The sequence below is a fragment of the Lipotes vexillifer genome, unplaced genomic scaffold (genome assembly GCF_000442215.2).
Source record: "Lipotes vexillifer unplaced genomic scaffold, Lipotes_vexillifer_v1.1 scaffold1691, whole genome shotgun sequence".
Taxonomy (NCBI): domain Eukaryota; kingdom Metazoa; phylum Chordata; class Mammalia; order Artiodactyla; family Lipotidae; genus Lipotes; species Lipotes vexillifer.
Window position 1 is genome coordinate 309037 of NW_006789046.1, and position 18826 is coordinate 327862.

Here is an 18826-nt window from a genome sequence, read left to right on the forward strand (position 1 = left end):
GCCCCCATCCCCCCCCCCTCCCCCCCCTCAGGGTTTGTTTTTATTTTTTTTTTTTTTTTTTTTGGCTGCACCACGCAGCGTGTGGAATCTTAGTTCCCCGACCAGGGATTGTACCCGATTGAAACCCAGGCCCTCGGCAGTGAAAGCACAGAGTCCTAACCACTGGTTCGCCAGGGAATCCCCCGTGTTTCATGTTTAAATGTCCAGAGCCCCTCCTCAGGCCACGTCCACTGTCTTATCAGCCCAGGAGGGCAGGGAGAGAGGGTGGCTTTCAAGGATAATTCTCTTTTCTCTCTTTCACAGAGGCAACACAGAATCTCCACAGTGACTTGCAGATCAGCTCCTCAGAAAGAAAACCAGTCCCCAAAGCCACGCCTGGCTCAAGAATTCCAGGAGGAAAATGGCCACCACCCCCAAAGGTCCTCATCACTTGCTAGCAGTTCCCTCCAGGACACATGGAAGTTACTGGACCTGGGATCCAGCCCTTCTGGCCTCACTTCCCAGGATGACTCGCCTCCAGGTAGGTGAAGACGTACATCCCAAGGCCGTTGCCCCATTGGTCTGGGTGCTGGCCATGAGGACAGCTGTGGTGGCCACTCGCAGGCTGACACACAGAGTGAGCATGGCGTTCTTCCTGCTGTGGTTACGGAATCTGTAAATTCTGCAGTCCTGTCCTCTGATTTGGTGCCTGACCGTCCCCCAGAGACAGAGGGTGTCTCCCAGCCCCACGTCCAGCTGACCATGTCACCATGTCTACCCAGAGTAGAGCCCACAGGTCACGAGGGTGGGGGCACTGTGGTCAGTCTGTGACTCGGGCAGGCGGGTGTTCTGTGTTCTGCTCAGCCTCACAAGGCCAGGGCAGCCCACGAAGTGCGTGTCCTCTGCCCCCGGGAAACTCGCTCACTGTGAGGTTCTAAGGAAAGTTCATTTGAAGGGCCACCTTTGGGGGAACTGCGTGAGACCAAGATGTAGTAAGCAGGGTGGGCGGAGGGGAGGCTGTTTGGAGACCGGGGTTGGGGGAATGAACTTGCACCCCTTTCCGGATCAGCTCACAGCAAGCGCCCTCATTCTCGGCTCTCGGCCTCAATGCATGAATGCTTCCTGCTGTGCCCAGTGTGCCAATGGGCATTTTAGGTTATTTCCAATCTTTTGCCGTCACCAATAACGTTACAGTGAATTACATTGTACATGGTGTAGTGCATGCATAAAAGCGTAAATGTAAATTCCCAGAGGGGGTATTGTTTTGTCCAAAGGTATGTGCACGTCCAGTTTGGGAAGATGTTAGTTGGGCTCCATCAGATGGTACCAGTTCACACCCACCCAGCAAAGGCTGAGAGGGCGTCTCTTCCCAGACCCTCTCCAGCAGTGTCATCGAACTATCATCTTTACCAGTCTGTTAGGTGTCATTTTAATTCATATTTCTCTTGTTAGGAGGTTGTGCATCTTTTCACATGTTTGAGTCATTTCCTTTTCCTTTTCTTCAGTTCTCTGCCCATTTGTATACTGGGTTTATAATATTTTTCTTATTGATTTGTATGAGCTTATTATATATAATGGAAATCAGACCTTTTCTGAGATATGAATTGCAAATATTTTCCCACAGTTTTTCATTTGTTTTTTGACTTTGCCTATGGTGGTTTTTGTCATGCACGTATTTTTTATTTTTATGTAATTTAATTAATGTTCTCGTTTTTAATCCTTTCTGGGTTTTGTGCCATACTTGGGTTTTTTCCACTCCAAGATTGAAGATTATTCTGCCATGATATCTTCTAATACAGTTGTGGTTTCCTTTTTTCATAATTAAATCCAGGATCCATTTGGAATTTATCACCGTGTAGGTTATGAAATAGGAACCAAACTTTTTTAACCCCAGGTGGCAATCCAAATGTCCGCACACCAGTTTTTTTTTAAATATTTATTTATTTATTGGCTGCGTCAGGTCTTAGTTGTGGCATGCAGAATCTTTCGTTGCGGCGCACGGGCTCTTTGCTGAGGTGCATGGGCTTCTCTCTAGTTGTGGCACACGGGCTCCAGAGCACGTGGGCTCAGTAGTTGCAGCTCCTGGGCTTAGTTGCCCCGCAACATGTGGGATCTTAGTTCCCCAACCAGGGATGGAACCAGTGTCCCCTGTATCCTGTGACGTATTCTCAACCGCTGGACCACCAGGGAAGTCCCCTCCCCATACCTGTTATTGAATAACTCACATTTCCCCACTTGTTTGAAATCCCGCTTTCACTATCACGTTAGACGTTCTGTGTGTACTTGAGTCTGGGTCTGGAGCTCTTGTTCTGTCCCTTGGTTCGGCAGTCCCCAGCCTTTCCACAGACGGGGCGCGCAGGGGTGCAGATGGCTCAGGTGGTAATGTGAGCGAGGGGGAGCGGCAGATGAAGCTTGGCTGGCTCGCCTGCCGCTCACCTCCTGCTGTGCAGCCTGGTTCCCAACGGGCCGTGGATCGGTACCAGTCAGTGGCCCGGGAGTTGGGGACCTCTGCCTTGGTTTAGTGGTCTTGGTCTGTTCACGTGCGGTGCTGTTCGAATTGTTACTGCTTCCTGGTCCCTTGTAATGTCTACTGACTTAGGATCTCCAATTATGCTTCTTTCTCAGAGTTTTCCTGGTAATTCTCATTTGTTTATTTATTTTTTTCCCATACAGTCTTTAGGCCCAGCCCCAAAACTCTGTTGTGGCTTTTCTCAGGATTTGTTAAACCTGGGTTCTGCCCCCGGAAGGAGCCGCATCCTCCCAGTGGTCCGAATTCTGTCCCCTCTGGCAGCAGCATCGCCCCTGTGATGCCTCCGAATAGTCTCCTCAGATGCAGACTGGTCTGTTCTCCTCACACCTCCTGCTTGAGATCATTAATCTGAGAAGCTACTGTTTCAGTACATTTTAAATTCAGGAACGTTTTGCTGTATTTTCCATCGGCTCTATCGCAAGTTTTTGGTGAATGTTCATTGTCGTTTTGCTGGTTTCCTTCCTTCTTTTTTCTTGTAGCACTTTTGTTCCTTTGTTCCCCCTCATCTTTAAAAGAGGTGATTTTTCCTTGACGAGGTATTTGTAAGAAACTTATAAGGGAAATGAGGCCAGGGCCATTGTCCAGTCTAGCAGTTTTGTTGGTGGTTTTTAACTAAGTCCAGGCTTGACTTATCTCTGCCCGTTTTCACAAAGCCCAGCTTCTTTCCCCTCCCACCCAGGCACACTGCATCCAGGGGGTTGTGCTCCCACCTCCTGGCTCCTCCTGAGGCCTCCCACCGTGCCTGTCCTTCCACACACCCCTGCTCATTTCCACCACCTTTGGCAGAACCACCATTTTTCCCATCTGGAATTTTATCTCTAGTTTTCATGAAAATTTTCTCTTTTGGAGGATGATTTACAGGAAGAGTAGGGGAGAAATGCTGACTCGATGATGCATTCTTCAGGCCACACATCCATCTTATTTCCTGATAAATGCACTTTCCTCCAGCTCTGCTTTGCTTTAGCAAAAAAACTGAGCAACTGTGCCCCACCCGTCCCTCACTAAAAAAAAATTCCAGAGTAGATGTCGGCAAACTTTTCTGTGAAGGGCCGAATAGTGAGTATTTTCGGCTTTGTGGCCCAATGGTCTCTCTTGCAACTACTCATCTCTGCCTGCATCTCAAAAGCAGCCGCAGACAATGTGTAAGTGATCGGTGTGGCTGTGCACCAATAAAACTTTATTGACAAACACAGGCAGTAGTGATGCTGTTTCTCAAGCTGAGTATACAGGTTTCTGTTTTATTCTTTGTTTCATTTATTTTATTTTATTTTATTATTTTTTTTTTTTTGCGGTACGCAGGCCTCTCACTGCTGTGGCCTCTCCGGCCACAGAGCACAGGCTCTGGACCCACAGGCTCAGCAGCCATGGCTCACGGGCCCAGCCACTCCGCAGCACGCGGGATCCTCCCGGACCAGGGCACGAACCCGCATCCCCTGCATCAGCAGGCGGACTCCCAAGCACTGCGCCACCAGGGAAGCCCCTTTGTTTTATTTTTTAACAATTCTTTAAACGATACAGGTATGTTATATGTGCTTGATATAGTTTGGTATCTTTTATAATGAAAAGATTTTAGAGGGAGGGAGTGGTCAACTGGGTGGAATGCTGCAAAGGGGTCAGGGAAGTTCAGGGCAGAAAAGTGCTCTGCGTCACTATGGCCTTCTGGCGGTCTCAGTGAAGTGGTGGACTTGTCATCCAGCCTACCCAGTTAAAGGGGCTGGAGAAGAACAGGTGGACAGCTTAGTCGAGATGTCTTCGGGCTTCCCTGGTGGTGCAGTGGTTGAGAGTCCGCCTGCCGATGCAGGGGACGCGGGTTCGTGCCCCGGTCCGGGAGGGTGCTACATGCCGTGGAGTGGCTGGGCCCGTGAGCCATGGCCGCTGAGCCTGCGTGTCCAGAGCCTGTGCTCCACAACGGGAGAGGCCACAACAGTGAGAGGCCCGCGTACCACCAAAAAAAAAAAAAGATTTCTTGCTCTGAAAAGCAGCAGTTAAAAGAGCAACTGGGGACTTCCCTGGTGATGCAGCGGTCAAGAATCCACCTGCCAACGCAGGGGACACAGGTTCGAGCCCTGATCTGGGAAGATCCCACATGCTGTGGAGCAACTAAGCCTATGCACCACAGCTACTGAGCCTGCGCTCTAGAGGCTGAGAGCCACAACTACTGAGCCTGTGTGCTACAACTACTGAAGCCCACGCGCCTAGAGCCCATGCTCTGCAAAAGGAGAAGCCACCGCAATGAGAAGCCCGCGCACTGCAACGAAGAGTAGCCCCTGCTCACCACAACTAGAGAAAGCCCATGTGCAGCAACGAAGACACAATGCAGCCAAAAATAAATAAACAAACAAATAAATAAATAAATAAATTTACATTTAAAATACTTTAAAAAAAGAGCGATATTGGAGGAAGTTGTGGAAGTACAGCCTGTCTATATGCAGGTTGGGAAGATGGGCGAGATGTGATGCTTGTGGCTGGGGAGGAGGGCAAACCCAGGAGAGAAGGGGGTGGGGGGGCTCAAGGGGCTGGGGTTTGATAGCACAGGCCAGAGGCAGGGAGGTGATGGGCAGCCAGAACTGGGAGCTTACTGGCCACACCTGACAAGCAAGCTGCCACAGCCTCACCGGCAGAAGACATGGAGGTCTCGTCACTTGCAGCACAGCAGGCAGCCAAGGGTCTCCTCGATCCCTGTCCCACGGGCCAGGGCAGGAGTCTCAGCTGAGTGACCCCAAACGGGCAGAACCCAAATCTTTCATAGTGGGCTGCAGGCATATCTGCCCTTTGGCCCCGAGGGAGTCGTACTGTCTTCTTCTGAGGCTGTTGGCCATGGAAACACCCAGGCAGGAGAGTCAGGAGCAGAAGCCTTGAGTGGCCTGAGGAGAACTGTCCCAACAGCAGGTCTGGTGGTGGGAAAACAGGTGCCGGTTGGTTCCCTTTATTTCCTCCTTTCAAGTATGAGGCAAAGCCATGGACTCTGAGAGGAGGAGGTGGAGGGAGAGGTAGAAAGAGAAGTGTGAAATGGTCATCTGGTATATGAGGGACAAGTAGTGGTGGATGGTGCCATCAGCCATGCAAGTCCCCGTGGATAGCAGGGCCTGGATCAGGGCGAGAACAGCCCACTGGTGGCTGGAGGTGGAAGTGGGGACCGTGCTGGGGGGGAGGGAAGGGTCACTGCAAACACCGCCCCCAGCAGTGGAATTGGCTTGGGGGGGAGGTGGGGGTGGTTTGTATTAGTTTAAATGCTTTTGGCTACAAGTCACAGCACAGCCTGATGAAAGTAACATACGGGAGCTTCCCAACCTTTATCTCATCATGGCACCCATAGAAAATCACACACGGTCACTGAATGAGGAGGAGAGAGCCAAGGTGGCCAGCATCATGGTAGCCTTCCCGACACACAGTGTGCATGCACAGCAGCAGGACACGCTGACCAAGAACTTGCATGTCAAGGCCGAGGTAAATGAGCTTACGGCTAGCTCCTCTGGGACTCTTTCCTCCTAAAGGTTCCAAGATGGCTGCAGCAGCTCCAAGCATCACTTCAGAAGGCCAGAGATGGAAGGCATACTTCTCTCCTCCTGCTTTGGTTTCTTTTCATTGGAAAGGGAAATGTTTCCCCAGAGCTCCCAGACTCCCTTTTCCATCTCGCTGGCTGTCGGGGTCACATGGTGTCCCTTGACCAGTCACTGGGAGATTGTCTTAGACCCTGTGAACCTGCTGCCTGGACCTAAATGGTGTTGGGGTTCCTTGGCAAGAAAGCTGGGGAAGGGCTGTGCTGTGGGTGGGCCTGCAGCAGAGTCTATGCAGGGGAAGGTGCTGAGACACCCATACAGAGGGGTTGAAGCTGCTACTTCTCAGCAGCACTTTGCAGTAAAAAAGTAGGAATGATACATTGCTGCGTAGGCTTTTGGTTCGCCCCGTGAAATATTTGGTTGGGAAGAAAGGTTGAAATTAATGCAGTTTAGTTTTAAGTTCCCACAAAGCTTCTTTATGCTCTGCTTGTGTCTTGAATGTTTGAGCACACGCATAACTGAACTACCTGTCTGGTATTTCTACTTTGTGTAAGAGTACTTTTTAAACCTTTATTGGTGACTTAAATGATAACCACAGCTCTGGTTAAGACGTAAGCATGTTAGTATTTATGATAAAGGATTGCGTGGGCTTCAGTCTGCAGTCAAGCAGTCTGGAAGCTCCATTCTGGAAGGTGGGATGTCTTGTCCTCTGCATTTTTTTTACATTTTCGGCGCATTTTGAGTAGCAAACTGTGAGACCTAGCCGTCATGAACTGAGTTAAAAGTGATAACGAGAGAGTTTAACAATTTGTGGCATCTGCATTAATAACATGAATAACTACGTGGTATTTCTCAGGATGGAGGGAGGTTTTCCTGCTGGAAGGCCACACTCCTCATGGTTTTGAGGTGGGCCCAGGGCCGCCCCTTCCACCTCTGCCCTGACACCCCCCACGCCTGTCCTTGCCCCTCCTACCATGCCCCGCCCCTCCTACCTTTGCCCCGTCCCTCCCTGACGTCGTCCCCCTTCCTCCCACATGCACACAGAGCTGCCGCTTTGCCGGGCTGGGCTTACCGAGTCCAGCTGCAACCTGGTCTCAAGGCAGGGCCGCAGCCTGACACCCTCGGCCCCGCTGCACCCCCAGATCCCAGGGCCACTATAGCCCCCTCCTCCATCCTCCTGGACCTGTGGTTCGCAGGGTGTGGCCTCTCCATGCCCAGCCTCCTCTCACCTTAATTCTTGCTGCACCGGGACAGTACCCAGTCCCTCATCTCCCCTCCCCTCCCCTCCCCTCCTCCCCAGACACGTGCAGCCCAGCTCCCTCCTGCACCTGTGGACTGTGGACACACCCCCACCCCATACCTGCGGACCCCTGACCCCTGTGCACGTGTGGGCACCCTCTGCCTTCCTCTCCCCAGCACCTGCCTGTTCCTTGAATCCCTCCCTTGCCAAAGTTCACTCCCTACCTGGCTTTCTTCCCCCTTAGCACTAGCCTCCAGACCACGTGCTATTTTTCTCATTTATCTTGATTCTGTTCTGCAGGGGTGGGGGCATCTTCCTTGATCCTTGACCCCTGGCCAGCACAGACAGGTACACAATAGGTGCTCAATCAGGATGTGCAGGAAGATAACTGGGAAGAATGGGAGCCCAGCAAGGCCTTGGGTCCGCAGCCCAAGGATCTAGAGGCTCAGGAAGTGCATGTGATTAGAGAAACTACCAAGCATTGTCTAAAAAGTATAAGATTTGAAAGACAGACTCTTCCTGGATGGAGTATTAAATATTATAAAGACAGCCGTTTTCTCCAGATTGAAGTAACCAGTTAGTGTAATTCTAGCAAAATATGGACAGAGTTTCTCTTGAAGCTAAAATAAGTAGATTTTCAAGTTCTAGAGCAATAAAATGCATGGGGAAGGGGGAGTAGCAAGACCCAGCCTCATGGCTGGGTGGCAGGCACAGAGCAGAAACGCTTCCCCAGCAGAGCCTGCAAATCAGAGCCCAGACACGGCAAGGTGGGGACACAGCATGCTTCCACCCTCACTGCCCGCATCCAGACCACACACTAAAACGCAGTCCAGGCGCAGTTAAATGCCTTAAAATCAAACCTAAAAATATGCAGAATTGGAACTCTTTACAAGTGACTAGAAGGTTATAACCTTAGATGTGACTTAAAAATCACAGATTTCTAAGGTATTCTTTCTTAACCTCAAAAATAACCCAACTAGAAAGATATTTTGAAGCAACATGACAAAGATCAGTCATATATAAATAACTCACCCAGGTTGACCAGAGGTACAGGGGCGGAAACACTCAGCCAGGGCAGTACCAGAAAATATGGATGTTTGACCTGCCAGCACAGCAGCCCTTGGAGAGCTGATCCTGGGCCTAGAGGGGGCGTCCAGCCGCTTGGCCTCCTTGGAGGGCATTTATTGGTGAATCTGCCCCAGGGGTGGTTCGAGTCATCAGCCTCCCTAGTGTCCGTGCTGCATGTGCAGGCGGCCCAGGCTGGCACGACATGGCGCATCCACTGGAGCAGAAGGGCTCCAGACCTCGTCCAGCATGAGTGACACCCCCTTGTGGCTAAGAAATAAACTAAAGCAGCGCAGAGGGTTTTCAGTGAAAGTCAGTCTTCTCCGTCCCCGCTCCCCTGCCCACCTGGCCACCTGTCCCCTGCTCTTCTCCGGACACGCTCTGCGCTCCATGGCTACGGAAGCATGTATTTAAGCGTGTGTGCGTATCCTCTTCCTGCTGTGTAAGGTGCTGTCTGCGGTGTTTCTCCATTTTGGCTGGCACAGAGCTCACAGATCTTTTCAGTAGTTCAGTGGTCCTCCGCGTAAGTGCTTCCTCTCGCCTGTCTCACATTCACGGGCACTCGGGTCGCTTGTAGTTTGCAGTGTACTTCAGCAAGTCTGCTGGTGCGGGTGGTCGCTTGTGGGAGTGTGTGGTCAGCTGAGTGTCTAGGAGTGAAATCGCTGGCTCAAAGGTGTGAGTGGTCTGAGCTCTGGGAGGTGTTACCAGATCACCCTCAAAGAGCTGGTGCAATTCAAGTTCGTGGCCACAGGGTGTAAAGCATCTTTCCTCCCTCCAATATTGGTGGATTTTTATCAAGCATTTTCTTTTTTTGCCAGTCTGATAGGTGAAAATATGGGTTTTAATTTGCAGTTTTTAAATAATGGGTAAGATTGGCCATTTTATGTGTGGTTTGTATGTCGTTCAGGTTTGTACCCTTTTTTAAGGTGACTATGCAAGGTAGCAACAGAAGAAAATGCATATTCGCTGTGGTCTTGAAGTCAGGACACAGAGGGTAGAAAAGTGCTCTAGAAGGGGCTGTGGCCCCTGCTCTGGGAAGAGGGCTGGGCGTGGGAGGCGGGGAGGGGCTGGACATGACTTTTACAAATAAATGGGTTTTTTAAAAGAGAGGAGTCCAGCTAGAAGCTAGTATTTGTTGAGTGCCCACCTGTGCTAAGGCAGCCACTCCCACAGTAAGCCAATGCCATCCAGCCACTGGGCCCCGTTTTCAAAAGAGGACGCCTCACCGCCCAAGGCCGGAGTTCCCAAGTCCCAACCCTCATTCCAGCCCCTGGAGTCCCAGAGGAAAGAGGCCTGACCTCATCCTCAGGGCAGAAGGTCAGGAGGGGCCAAGGTTGTCCCTGGGGTCACACAGATAATGGGCAGAAGCTCCTGAGGAATGCAGCACTCCTTCAGAAAGAGAGGCACCCACCCGGCCCTGCCCTGGGGGCCGGACACACCTTCCCCCATTTCAGTGTTCTGAGCACAGCCCGGCACCCCTGTGGCCTGGCTGGTGCTGGGGCTGGCATGGAGCGAGGTCCCTAGGTTTCTGCTGTGGGGTCTGAGAAGGTCCTGAGCAGTCCGGCTGTGCACCCTGCTTTCTCCTGGGTGGAGACTCTTCCCCTGGGTGCTCCCCACCCACTGAGGATGAGGGAGTGAAAGGGGATAAAGTTTTTAAAGGGTACAATGTTAGTGTTGAGGATTTTTTCTTTAAATTTTTATTCTTCTGAAAATCATATTAGTTTCTCCTGAAAGTAAAAATTTTTTCCTTTAACGAGGGTTGCATAAGATTTTAAGATGGAGCATGCATGAGCCTGTTAACTGGTTGCTAATCCGAAGTTATTTTTAAGCCCTGTATAGTGAGAACATTTCTATGCAGATCTCACTGTAGAGATGACACCTAAGTCATAGTTGCTAGGCTGTTCTGAGGATCCAGGAAGCCAACAAACAACCACCGCCTGTTCTCAGCCCAGTGTTTGCTCACATAGTGCCTGGTATCGCCATTAGCCCAGGTCTCACTCTGCCCGCCACAATGGATTCCTCTCCCAGCAGCTCCTGGAGGCCAGGGCTCGACATTCAGATGAAGAGACCCAGGCCCAGAGATGCTAGGCTGCTTGCCCAAGGTCACATAGCCCCCAGTTCGTGGATTAGGATAAGAATCCAAGCTGTCCGACTCTAGCCCGTGAGCCTGCCTGGCTGAGAAGGGTCCCAGACACCAGAGCCCCAGGCACCAGGCAGCAGGTGGCTGAGTGAAGGCGGCAGAGCCATGCCGACTGCAGGGCAGTGCTCGGAGGAGGGGGTTGGTGGCCTGGCCATCTGACCTGTCCGGCAGAGGCAGTTGATGACTCCACTCCATGGCTGCCCTTCCATGGCAGTGTGGGTCCAACAAGCCAGATCTTCCAGTTTTTTAAGATGATGGAAATCTTGTTTTTTATATAGAATGTTTCAGTTTTTGAATATTGGCAACTAATTTAAAAATCAAAGTAGGGCCAAATTGCAGCTCAGTCTGTGAGCTACAGATCCCTGGGAGCCAGATCCAGCCATACCTAGTGGTACGTGGTCTGTGTGGCCTCCAGCTCCAGGGGACTTCCTCCAGCAAAGCACCTTCCCAGACCAGGAATAAAATGACTGTCAGGCAAACTGAGATTCTCCTATTCTGAGAGTCACACATGACTGACTGCAGAGCAAACATGCCAAGTCCCCTGGTCTCGTCTTCGTGGTTAGTGGGCCATTCTGCAGGGTGTCACCAGCCTATGAATAGGGCTAAGTGGGCCCCCAGGACACCAGCTCACCCTGGTCGTGTGTGTTTTTGAGACTGTTCCGGACCTTCCCTGAAGGATGCTTGGACTCAGAAACAGCATTTGGGGCCAATCTCTGAAGGCAGATTGTGATTCAGCCATGGCTCTGCCGGCCCAGCTGTGCCCTGAGGACGTAGAAACATACTCTGAACACAGGACCTTAGAGTCACCTAGTCTGCACGCCCTCAAGACCAGGAGTGTCACCATCTGGCCTCCCCACACATGCTTTGTGTTTCTCGGTAAACCTAGGGGCTGAGCACAGGACAGCAGATTCAGATGCCCCAGCGCTGCATTGAGTGAAAGATGGAAGGAGCAGCCGCTTGTGGTTGGACTTGTGATAAGAAAAGGTGAAATCTCACCTCAGAGAACAGTCTGTGATTCCAGGGTAAACACACCTGGAATATTGCATTCTCTTCTCCCCATCTGTGGCCCTCATACCTGTGTGCAAACCAAAGAATTCTCCTTGGGTCTGAGACTCTGTGCTAGATGGTGGGCACCAGGCTCCTGGTGTGTCACAGTGAGATGGCAGACCCAGCTCAGAGACTGGCAAGCCTGACCCATGGGGAGGGAGGCCAGCATGAGCCTGGGGAGGGGCTGCCCTCCACACCAGACACGTGTGAGGGTGGAACACGAGCCATCAGAAAGGCTCAGCCCACACTCTCAGCAGCCACTGTGACAGCGGCCTCTTGGGGTGGATGGTAATGGGAACTGCCCAAGGGAGCACAGCCAGAGGCTCACTGAGCAACGTGACCAGAACTGTTCCAGGATCCGGGGGGACGAAGGGGTCCTGCCCTGTTTTGCCAGCATCACGTTTGTCCTTTTGGCTCTGCCCATTACTACTCTCAAGATGGGACTGAATGAGAGCCAGGTTCACCAGCGTGCACCCCCTGTCAGCATCCTCTGTAACTGCAGCCAAAGAAATCTAAGAACCAGTGTTCTGGTCAAAGGAGGGAGCAGTGCAGTATCTTGAATTAGGTGAGCAACTCCAGCTTCCTGCCTTTACTGATTATTATAACCTGAGACATTTTGGGAAGTACAGAGTATCCTCTAAACTTTTTGAGAAACAGATAGTCAAATAGATCTTTGTTAGCTATTTTCTTGAAGTTGTTATGATGAAACAACTTTTCCTGCCACTTAGGAAAAAACTTGTGTTGAAATAACTTTTAAAACACAGTAAATACTTTAAGATATAGCCAAATCAGCTTATACTTTAGTGATGTTTATTCTGGGGCCACAGCATGACCAGCAGTCACTCCTGCTTCTGGCCAGGCTAAGGACTAGACATTAACATCCCTCCATAAACAAAATATATGAAACAACTGTTTTCAGACATTGGAAAATAATAGCACAGGAGTGTGCTTCTTGAAAGAAGGAAAACAAATGAGGCACCTTCCTGGTCCCCCTGGCTTTCTGCTACAGGCACAGGGAGGGGAACACCAGGCAGCGTTCAGTGCCTTCCTGGGTGGAGGAAACAGGAATTGCAGTTTGGGGAGGCAGAGGGGCTGGAAGTTGCAGGGAAGAGTCCAGAGAAGCAGGGGGAGGGATATGCAGAAGAGAGCTCCAGAAGTCTGACTAGGGATTGTCTTGAGTCCTTACTGTGTACTAGCCCGTAGATGTACAGAATAAAACTCCACAAACCCAGGCAAAGGAAAGACAGCTTATAAGCGCAACCATTTCCAGAGCTCTCATGGGGTGGGTAGATATTCAAGCTCCAGCCTTCATTCAGTGGATACACAGAGAAGTTACACCTTGGTCGTAGAGCTCACTGTCTCTGAAGTGCAGGCCCATCTAGACTTACTCTAGAAAAGCTTAAAAACAATCTTTGAAATGACCAAATGAGGAACCTAACTGCCTACAAAACAAAGCCCAACACTCTAAAAAAAAGTCGAAATTTCAACACAATACTTAAATGTCCAACAGCCAGTTAAAAATTATAAGATTTTTGAAGAAACAGGAAAATGTGATCCAAAGCCAAGAGGAAAACCATTCAATAGAAAGAGGTCCAGAAATGACAGAAATGAGGAAACAAGCAAAGACGTTAAAAGGACTGTTACGACTATTTTCAGGTATTTAAAGGAAAATACGTACATAATGAGAAGAACTGAAAATATAAAAAAGAACCAAACAAAACTTTGAGATGAAAAATACAATATTTGATAAAGAAAATACATTGGATGGGGTTAACAGTAGAATAGAGATGGCAGAAGAAAAAACAGGGAACTTGAAGACATAGCAATAGAATCGACCCAACATGACACACAGAAAGAAAACGTGGGGTATAGAAAACAGCTCCAGCAACCTGGAAGATAGCATCCATTAGTCTTAATAGAGAGGAGAGAAAGATGGGCAGAAAAAGTGTTTGAAGAAATAATGACTATTTTTTTCAAAATTTGACAAAAACTCTTAACTCACAGATCCGAGAAATTTGTCTACCCCAAGCATCAGGATAGACGCGTGGGCACAAATGCAACCCAGGGAATATCATAATCAAGTTTCTGAAAATCAGTGATAAAGTAAAATCTTAAAAGCAGTCAAAGAGGGCTTCCCTGGTGGCGCAGTGATTGAGAGTCCGCCTGCCGATGCAGGGGACACGGGTTCGTGCCCCGGTCCGGGAAGATCCCACATGCCGGGGAGCAGCTGGGCCCGTGAGCCGTGGCCGCTGAGCCTGTGCGTCCGGAGCCTGTGCTCCGCAATGGAAGAGGCCGCAACAGTGAGAGGCCCGTGTACCGCAAAAAAAAAAAAAAAAAGCAGTCAAAGAAAAATAAAAGACACATTATATGGAGATGAATGAAGATAAAAATTATGACAGGCTTCTCTTCAGAAACTGTCCATGCCAGAAGACAAGGGATCATCGTCTCTAAGCCAAAAGAAAAAGGAGCTGCCGAAATAGAATTCTATATCTAGCAGAAGGATCCTTCAAAAATGGAGGCAAAATAAAAACGTTCACAGACAAACAAATCAGATAGAATTAATCAGCAACCGACCTATGCTACAAGAACTAGTAAAGGATGTTCTTCAGGCAAAGGAAGTGACAGCAGATGGAAACTGGGGTCATCAGAAATGTAGAGGCAGCAGGCTGGGTTTGTGGGTAAACAACAGAGATAGGCTTGTGTTTTTCTTTGAAAGATCATTGGCTGTTTAAAGCACATATGATAACAGTGTACGATGGGGTTTGTGATACATGTACAAGTAAAATGTATGACAAAATGGCATGAATGGTGGGAAAGGGAAAAGAAAGTACACTCCTGTAGGGCTCTCATACGTGAAGTTGTATAATATTACTTCAGCGCAGAATGTGATAAGTTAAAAATGCATAAATCATAGTGCAACCATTCAAAAACAAACGAAACCCACAATGAAGTATAGCTAATAGAGCAGTAGTGGAGATATTGATAAAATGGGATAAAAAAACATAAATTCAAAAGTAGGCAGGAAGGGACTTCCCTGGTGGTGCAGTGGTTAAGAATCCGCCTGCCAATGCAGGGGACATGGGTTCGAGCCCTGGTCCGGGAAGATCCCATATGCCTCAGAGCAACCAAGCCCGTGCACCACAGCTACTGAGCCTATGGTCTAGAGCCTGCGAGCCACAACTACTGAGCCCGAGTGCCACAACTACTGAAGCCCGTGCGCTTAGAGCCCGTGCTCTGCAACAAGAGGAGCCACTGCAATGAGAAGCCCGCACACTGCAACGAAGAGTAGCCCCTGCTCACCGCAAGTAGAGAAAGCCCACGCGCAGCAATGAAGACCCAATGCAGCCAAAAACTTAAAAAATAAATTAATTAATTATTTTTTTAAAAAAGTAGGCAGGAAAAGAGGAACAAAGGACAGAACAGATAAATAGAAAACAATTTAGCAAGAAGATATATTTAAAACCAGCCATGTTAATAATAACATTAAATGTAATGTTCTAAACATTCCATTAAAATGCCAACTGGGGGAAAAAGGCAAGCCTCATCTATGTACTGTGTACAGGAAACCCACTTTATTTATTTATTTTTTTAATAAATTTATTTATTTATTTATTTTTGGCTGCGTTGGGTCTTTGTTGCTGTGCGCAGGCTTTCTCTAGTTGTGGCGAGCAGGGGCTGCTCTTCGTTGCAGTGTGCAGGCTTCTCATTGCAGTGGCTTCTCTTGTTGTGGAGCCAGGCTCTAGGTGTGCAGGCTTCAGTAGTTGTGGCGTGAGGGCTCTAGAACGCAGGCTCAGTAGCTGCTGTGCACGGGCTTAGTTGCTCCATGGCATGTGGAATCTTCCCAGACCATGGCTCGAACCCATGTCCCCTGCATTGGCAGGCGATTCTTAACCACTGCACCACCAGGGAAGTCCTGAAACCCACTTTCAATATAAAGACACAAATTAAGAAAATCAGGCAAAGCAGACGTCCCAACAGAGTATGTTACCAGAGATAAAAAGGGACATTTCATGATGATATAGAAGTCAATTAAGCACTTCCCTGGTGGTGCAGTGGTTAAGAATCCGCCTTCCAATGCAGGGGACGCAGGTTCTACCCCCAGTCAGGGAACTAGATCCCACATGCATACCGCAACCAAGAGTTCACATGCCACAAGTAAGGAGCCCACGAGCTGCAACTAAGGAGCCCGCAAGTCATGGCCAAGGAGCCCGCCTGCTGCAACTAAGACCCAGAGCAACGAAAATAAATAAATTAAATTTTAAAAAAAATCTTGGGGCTTCCCCGGTGGCACAGTGGTTGAGAACCCACCTGCCAATGCAGGGGACACAGGTTCGATCCCTGGTCCGGGAAGATCCCACATGCCGCGGAGCAACTAAGCTCGTGTGCCACAACTACTGAGCCTGTGCTCTAGAGCCCGTGAGCCACAACTACTGAGCCCACGTGCCGCAACTACTGAAGCCTGCGTGCCTAGAGCCCGTGCTCCACAATGAGAGAAGGCACTGCAATGAGAAGCACGCACACCACAACAAAGAGTAGCGCCCGCTCACCGCAACTAGAGAAAGCCCACATGCAGCAACGAAGACCCAACATGGCCAAAAATAAATAAATAAAAAATTTTTTTAAATCTTCACAGAAACATCCAGATTAATGTTTGACCACAGATCTGGACACTGTGGCCCAGCTAAGTTGATACATAACATTAAACATTAAAAAAAAAAGTCAATTAATCAGGAAGGTATAACAATCCTAAGTGTGTATGCTCCTCCTAAGAGAGCTTTAAAACACATGAAGTGAAAACTCACAGGAATGAAAAGAGATATAGACACATCCATAATTACAAGTGGAGAGTTCAGTGCTTCTGTATCAGTAATTGATAGAGCAAGTAGACAGAAAATCATTGGGGATAGAAAAGACTTGTACCTCACTATTAACCACCATGACCTAATTAACATGTTTAGACCTCTCCAGACAATAACAGCAGAATATACAATCTTTTCAGGTACACATGGAACAGTCAACAAACTAGGCCATATATTGGGCCATAAAAACTGGTCTCAATAAATTTAAGAGGATTGGAATCATACAGAATATGTTTCCTGACCACAGAGGAATTCCACTGGAAATCAATAACAGAAAGATATCTAGAAAAATATCCAAAAATTTTGAACATAGAACACTTCTAAATAATCCATGGATCAACAAAGAAATCACAAAGGAGTGCTTAGAAATTTATACCTTTAAATTCTTACATTAGAGAAGAACATTGGTCTGAAATCAGTGATCTCTACACCTTCACCTTAAGAAGCTAGAAAAATAAGGGACTTCCCTGGTGGTCAAGTGGTTAGGACTCCGTACTTGCACTGCAGGGGGGCACTGGTTCCATCCCTGGTTGGGGAACTAAGATCCCACACGCCATGTGGCACGGCCAAAAGAAAAAAAGAAGATAATAATGGAATAATAAGAATGACTACATGCCAATAGTTTCACAAATTAAGTTAGATAAAATTGGCAAGTTCTCTGAAAGACCCAAGTTACCAACACTGATTCAGGAAGAAATAGAAACGTGAATATGCCCGTATTTATTCAAGCACTTGAATGTTTAACTTAAAACCTTCCCACAAAGAAAACTCCAGGCCAGGTGGCTTCACTGGTGAAATCTATAAAACATTTAAGAAAGAAATAATATTAATTCCACCCAAACTCATTTTCAAAAAACAAAGGATGAAAGAAGATATTCAATTCATTTTCTGACACCAGCACTACCCTGACACCAAGACCAGACAAAGACATTACAGGAAGAGAAAACTCTGGACCAATATCCTTAATGAATATAGACCAAAAAATCCTTAGTAAAATACTAGAGTATCAAATCCAATGATACGTGAAAAGCATAGCACATCCTGACCCAGTGGGTGTTATCTCGGCAATGACAGGTTGGTATAACATTAAAACATCAATATGCTATATTAACAGATTAAAAAAGGAAAACCATATGATATGTCTCAATAAATACAGAAAAAGTATTTAACAAAATTGAACATCCACTCATGATTTTTTAAACCCTCAGAAAATTAGGAATAGAAGGGAACTTGTTCACCCTGATAAAGTGAGTCTATGAAAAACCTGCAGCTAGTATTTTACTTGATGGTGAAAGGCTGATCCCACTTTCACACTTGCGTTCCACACTGTGCTGGTAGTCCTAGTCATGTAAAAAAGCAGGGAGGCTGGACATACAGAATGCAAAAGAAGAAGTAAAACTGTTTCATTCACACACTGCATTATCTAGTACATAAAAATTGTAAATAACCTACCAGAAAAACCCTGCTAGACCTAAAGAGTGACCTTAGCAAAGGCCCAGGATACGAGATCAATCTACCAAATCAATTACATATCCAGCAATGAAAAACTGGAAATTGCAATAAAAATACCATTAACAATAGCATCCAAAACCGTGAAATACTTAGGGACATACTAAACCAAATATCTGTACGCTGAAAAAAAAAAAAATCATTGCAGAGAAAATTAAGACCCAAATAATGGAGAGATATAGCATATTCATGGATCAGAAGACTCAATGTTAAGATGTCATTCCTTACAAAATTTATCTATAGATTTAACACAATCTGAATTAAAATCCCAACAGGCTTTTTTTTTTTTTTTTTTTTTGCGGTACGCGGGCCTCTCACTGCTGTGGCCCCTCCCACTGCGGAGCACAGGCTCCGGACGCGCAGGCTCAGCGGCGATGGCTCACAGGCCCAGCCGCTCCGTAGCATGTGAGATCCCCCCGGAACCGGAGCGTGAACCCGTGTCCCCTGCATCGGCAGGCGGACTCTCAACCACTGCGCCACCAGGGAAGCCCCCAGCAGGCTTTTAAAATTGAAATTGAAAATTAAAATTTACATGGAAATGCAAAAGATACAGAACATCCAAAGCAATCCTGAAAAAGAACAGTTGAAGTCACTTAAAGTACCTGATTGTAAGACTTACTATAAAGCTCTAGTAAACATGACAGTGTGTTGTTGGCATAAGGACAGAAAAAATAGACACACATACACACACACACACACACACACACACACACACACACATATGGTGATTGATTTTTCAGTTAATGTAACAAGAGGAATGGATTGTTTATGCAATTAATCGTGCTGGAACAACTAGATATCCATGTGGGGAAAAAACAAATATCAACTCTTTTACCAAATACAAAAATTAAATCAAAATCTATCATAAGCCTAAATTTAAGGTTAAAACTATAGAAGCTTGGGCTTCCCTGGTGGCGCAGTGGTTGAGAGTCCGCCTGCCGATGCAGGGGACACGGG

General features: G+C 47.9%; 1 protein-coding gene across 1 annotated transcript in view; it reads left to right on the forward strand.

The window, feature by feature from the left end:
• The window catches only part of CCDC57 (coiled-coil domain containing 57), a 96856-nt gene that overhangs the window by 65659 nt on the left and 12371 nt on the right, over positions 1-18826 (forward strand). The window contains exon 17 of the mRNA XM_007462379.1: positions 304-520. Within this exon, the coding sequence (XP_007462441.1) occupies positions 304-520 (217 nt within the window). The remainder of the gene's footprint in view (positions 1-303; positions 521-18826) is intronic.